The following is a 5,798-nucleotide window of genomic DNA, read 5'->3' as shown; positions in this document are numbered from 1 at the left end:
TGGAGCTTCCGCTTTGAATCCCAGCAAAGGAGAACTTGAGCCACATGCTTTATTCAAACAGCTTGGCGAAGGTATTCCGAACGAAAAATTATGGAGCTTCGTTGAAAGGAAAAAGATGAGGAGTAAGAACGAACATGAGGAGTCAGAACGAACTCGCAGCAACGCCGGTGGCAATTCATACAATCTATATTCATTTATTTTTTGGTCACATTTTTCCAATTTATCCAATTAATTAGCTATTTACTAAAATAATTACAGAAAAAATTTGATGTTAGTTTTAGTTTTGTTTAATCATGTTAACTTCTAGTGTTGTATGAATTATTAGGACCTAAATGACGTGGTTTGTTTGTCGGGGGCCACACCAAAGGGTATATTAAATGGAACGAAGGCTATGAACATTTATCATGTTAAAAGCCACTTGCATGTTCTTTTAGTTTCCTCCCATTTTGATTCTTTGAAAGATATAAGAACTTAGGAGTATGCATTTATTTCACTATTTTTCAATTTGAAAACCATATACTAAATTCTTGGATGTGCTCAGAAATATCGGATCTCCAAGTTGATTTCAGAATAAACCACAATAGTATTGATTATGATAATACCAACTTCAATTGTTGAAATTATAACTCAGTTCCTTGATCTTCTATGAAAGAGAAGTGTAACAAATACATATACTTTCAAATTTCTGTTCTTTATCGTAAGTCAACAACTCATTCAACAACAATTTACATATTTTCTGTCAACTTATAATTACACTTTGCAAATGAACAGTGCTCTTCAGTTAAAGGAAGTCCTTCAAATGCAAGCAGAACTCGCAGCAATAGTTAATAAATGAAAACATGCATTATAAGAGAATAGTTTACATATCATCAGCAGTGAAGTCAGGCTCAGAAGGTTTCTGTAATTTCACCATGTTCTCGACACTCTTAGCAATATGATTGCGATGAATACCTCGTGGAGCATTTGCAGCAAATCTTGAGGCCAATAAGGTGGCACCAAGACTATATGAACTGCCACCGGCATTGCTGCGAGTTCGTTCTAACTCCTCAAGTTCTTCCTTTCGACGAAGCTCCATAATTTTTTTCGTGAATCAATCATAAAGAGAATGTTCAAGAATTTGTCTAAAAGAGTGTTGTGTAACAAGACTCTTAAAATTTTTTGTTTGCTGCAGGATATGTAGTTTTCACTAAAGAGCTGGAAGTAGCAAAGAAAATAAAGAGATGCGGCATAAAGAAGATAATATTATTCAGTTTGCACCTTTGATTGTGGGAATAGATTGAACATGTACTTGAACCCCAGGGTACAGGGTTCGATTCTCACGAAAGGCAAAAACTTTACTAAAGAGAAGGTAAAGAAGATTGTGAGGTGACAATGCCGGGAGCCTAGAAGGCTCGGGCTGTTACACGACCCGTCATGGTTGTGATCGACCGTCAAATTCGAGATATACACCATCAAATTTTAAAAGATGTTTTTTAATCAAAGAAGTAAGTATATTAGGGAATTTCTTATTCCACCCCATAGTGAAAAGAAAGACCCTACACAATTCCTAAAATGCCCCTCTAAAATTGGAAGTATATTTCCGGTGCGCACCTTTCATAAGTTGCACTTACGCTAAAACTGGAAATATACTTCCGGTATACTCCTGATATGCACTTACACGAATGATTCACGTTACCAAAAATGTTCGAAATCTAGAACCCCACACTTTAAATTCAATATCTAACAACAACCATCCGTAAGCATTCAAAAGCAAATCAAGCTCGACTCCCAAATAAATCCTAAATTCCCCAATTCACTATTTTAAGATGGTTACAGATTACATTAAGTTATCAATCAACAAGAATTAAAAAGGAATGAATAATAAAAATCCAAGTACTTTTTCTCTTATAATGCCTCGGTTTCTTCTGCTCCCTTCTAGATCTTTGCTATTATTCTTGGATATCTGAATCTGTGTGCTTTTGTTGTTGTGTATTGATTTTGCTGCCTATGTGTTTTGTGTATTGGCTGTGTTGATGTGTTGAGTGCTCAGGGGAGCAGGTGCTGTGAGGGATTGGTAAATCTGAGGGTGTATTGCAGATATGAGTGAAACTGTAGATGAGTGAGGGTTTTTGAAGGTTGGCTGCATTAATATGAGATCACTGTCTCAAAATGGATTTATCAGAAACCGGAATTATATTTTCGGTTTATTATTGGAAGTGCATTTCTATAATAAATTTTATCGTAAAATTGAGCAAATTTTAAAAAACGAATGAGTTATATGTGTATGGTGTCAATCAGAAATATATTTCCGATTTTCATGAGCATTTTTGGAAGTTCGTATGGTGCGGCTAGAATAGTATGAGGTGAAATATGAAACCCATTTATATTGCTTTGGTGGTTTCAAAATGGACTCAATTACATTATTACATAGGAATCTACATGCCACCCCTAATATTAAACATGCCACCCCATAGTTATGCTTTTACCATTATACTCTTACTTAAAGTCACTAATTTTCAAAAAATATACATTTTTAACAGAAATTTTGAAAAATTACCGATATTTTTGCAAAAATAAAAAATTGTAATACCATAAATTTGAAATTTCTGGTACATACCGGAACTAAAATTTCCGGTATGATGTATCATAAATTTTGAAAAAAATATCGAATTTTTTGAAATTTTCGGTATTTTAAAAAAAAAAACTGTGATACCATAAATTTGAAATTTCTGATATATACCGAAAATTTCAAATTAACTAAAATTTCCAATATGATATATCAGAAATTTCCTTATAACTGAAATTTTCGGTATGTTGTACCGGAAATTTGACAGTGCATATCGGAAATTTCTTCTGGAATTTTTTGTATTTCAACAAAAATAAAATTGAATTAAAAAAAAAATAGGGAGTACCAAATATAGAAAAGGGGGTGGCATGTAAATTTCTCGTTATTAAATTATCCGTTGCATCTTGATTAGCTTCATTTGGCCCAAACAACCGGATACAAATCTACTATTGATAAAAGATAGTTCCTTGCATCATGCGTTTGAATTTGGAATATTATTCCATTTGAATGTTTTCTTCAAGATTTTAAGAATGTTGTCTACCTCATACAAAAAAATTTCTCTCAAAATGCTTCTTTGACCTCTGGACTAAAATGGTTAAAAGAGATTTTTCTATGGTTTAGAGTGCATCTCTAGTTTATCTTTTCCATTTCCATTTGCCATTCTATAGTGTTGTAAGAGCATCTAGCTCAATTTCGATTCAATAAAATTTCAGTTTCATTGATATATAATTGTGAGTTCTATTAGGCCCTCGGAATTTTCCTTATGTACCAAAAAAAATTATCACAAGAGCATTCCATCCAAAGAAAACTTCTAAATTTGTCACTTTATTTGCTAGCCAAAAAGAACATGGTACATTAATATCATCCCAAAACTCCAATAAACAAATACTAATAATAATGAAATATTAAAATATGTCAAAAAGAATAATTAAATACAAGACAAGATAGCAAAATCTATATAGTTTATTATTTTATTTTTTTAATTAATGTAACTATATAATAATATAATGTATGGTATAAGATTTTCAATGGCACTGGTTAGCAGGCCTAATTTTCAAGTAACCAGCTTTAGAAGGACACGTCATCTGAATAGGAGGAACCATACAGTTATACTGTAAACAAAGAGAACTGCTCAACGGAATCTCCGCCGTCGGATTTATCACGATTCCGGTAAGATAATTATGCTGCAAATACAGTATCTGAATACTTGCCGCTAATAACCGTTCAACAAAACTACCGGGAACCTCGCCGGTGAAACCGTTGTTGTTTAGATACAAATTTTGCACACTAGCTAGCAAAGGTGATATTTCACCTGATAGTTTGTTGAAGCTTAGATCAACGGTTTGGATTGTAACTTCATTAAACGGTTCAACCGGACCGTATAATTGGTTTCTTTCTAACTGTAAGTTGGTTAGAGGGAATGAGAATAGTTGACGCGGGATTGAACCGGTGAACCGGTTGAAGCTTAGATCGAGGTAGTTGAGGCGGTTTAGTTTGTATAAAACCCGGTCCACCGTTCCGGTAAGCTTGTTCCATGATAGAGAGAGGTATTGTAGGGAAGAGGGGAGAGAATCAGGAGCGAGTGAACCGGTGAGTGAGTTGTGCTTTAGATCGAGCCGGTTCAGGTTTTTAGCTGAAGCGAAGGATGGAATTGAACCGGTGAGACGGTTATGACGAAGCATCAGGTTGTTTAGATTCGGTAACTTTCCGATTGACGGAGGAATAGCTCCGGCGAGCTGATTGTAGCTTAAATCGATTGTTCTGAGATTGCGAAGCTGACCTAGCCCAGCCGGAATCTCGCCGAAGATGAAATTCCGGCTGATGCCGAGAAACTTGAGGTTCTTCAATTTCGAAATGGACGGAGGAAGTGGACCGTAAACTCTACCGGGAGAAACGGTTAAGTCGACGAGAGAAGATAGTTTACCAACGGCGGTGTCGATTTTCCCGGTTAAACCAGGTGAACCGGCTCTGGATTCGCCGAGATTGAGAGCAACAACTTTATCGGAAACACAGAAAACTCCGGCGAAGTTGCATGGATCATCAGTGAAGTCCCAAGATGAAAAGAAATTGGAGCCAGGAACATCGTGAAGCGATCTTCGAATCGATTGCAATGCTAAGAAATCAATGGGATTTAACATTGCTCGCGTGGATTGAAAGAAGCACAAAAGAATAAAAGAATATGTAGAAATCTTCATTGTTAATTGAAGAAGAATAGAAGAACAACGTTATGATGCGTTTTTATAGTAATGTGAGTGATGATAGAAACCTTTTTATCTTCTTTCTTGTGAGTAGCGGTGTGACTTGTGAGGTTTTAATGGCGGAAGTGAACACTTATCAGTGTGAGTTGAAAATCAACTAACTCTATAGCTGGCTTGGAAGAGAAGCAATTCTTTTGTGTGAAGTGAATCAATGTTTTTGCTTTTTGTGTTGATAGTTTTGCTTTTTCATGATTTTGCCTTCTCTTACAAGGCGCAGCAGAGTAATCACCGTCACATGCAAACTTCTACTTAATTTGCTAATGCTATAGTAATCAAATGCCAAAAAATAGTATTGTTAATTTAATTGCTTACTAGTTTAATCACTTTTAACAGGGTTGGAGTCAAACGGTTGTCCGAACCAAGATCTCACCTCCTTACCACAAGGACCGAGTTCTATGCAAAACGGTCACGCTTGTTTTGCAATCGCGTAAAGATTTTCGTAATTTCAATGGATATAGATATTTCTATATATTGAATTCAGTTATTACGGTGTAAATTAATCACAATTTATATTTTAAAATAAAAATAATGTGATAGTGGTATCGACATTTGTCGATACAGTTTTGTCACAATTGTTTTTTTTGTTGCAGACCGTTTAAAACCTTGGTTATATGTAAAATGTTGTTATTTTAGATATGCTAATTGTTATTAAATAAAACAAAAAACGCAGGTTCCAAGCCCAAGTATACGTTTTATCTTAAGCGATTAAATCTGCAGGGGTTGTTTATTGATATCGATAGTGTTATTTGTTTTTTCTTTAGTGTGTGTTGAAGTGCATGTGACATGTTATTTTTTGTTATATTATTTTAGTTTTGCTGTTAAACATTACTAGTCGTTGCTTTGTTTATGTATTTATATATTAAGTTAAGGAAGGAGTTTTAAGAGAAAAAGTTATTAGTGGGTCACGTTTGGAGAGTGATAGGTAATTAAGCACTTAAACAAGAGGTGGACTTGAATGAGGCTTCAGTTTTTATAATTCAGCAACTTCCCCTTCA

General features: G+C 34.8%; 1 protein-coding gene across 1 annotated transcript; it reads right to left on the bottom strand.

Annotated features, from left to right (window-relative positions):
• Window positions 1-3,348: 3,348 nt before the first annotated feature.
• Window positions 3,349-5,006, bottom strand: LOC131612502 (LRR receptor-like serine/threonine-protein kinase ERL2). The gene has a single exon (XM_058884293.1). The coding sequence runs from the start codon at window positions 4,738-4,740 to the stop codon at window positions 3,571-3,573; it is 1,170 nt and encodes a 389-aa protein (XP_058740276.1). The 5' UTR covers window positions 4,741-5,006; the 3' UTR covers window positions 3,349-3,570.
• Between the last annotated feature and the right edge of the window lie 792 nt (window positions 5,007-5,798).

Source organism: Vicia villosa, linkage group LG6, assembly GCF_029867415.1.
Source record: "Vicia villosa cultivar HV-30 ecotype Madison, WI linkage group LG6, Vvil1.0, whole genome shotgun sequence".
Classification (NCBI taxonomy): Eukaryota; Viridiplantae; Streptophyta; class Magnoliopsida; order Fabales; family Fabaceae; genus Vicia; species Vicia villosa.
Note: the sequence above shows the minus strand (reverse complement) of the source record. Positions and strands in the feature narration are given on the sequence as shown.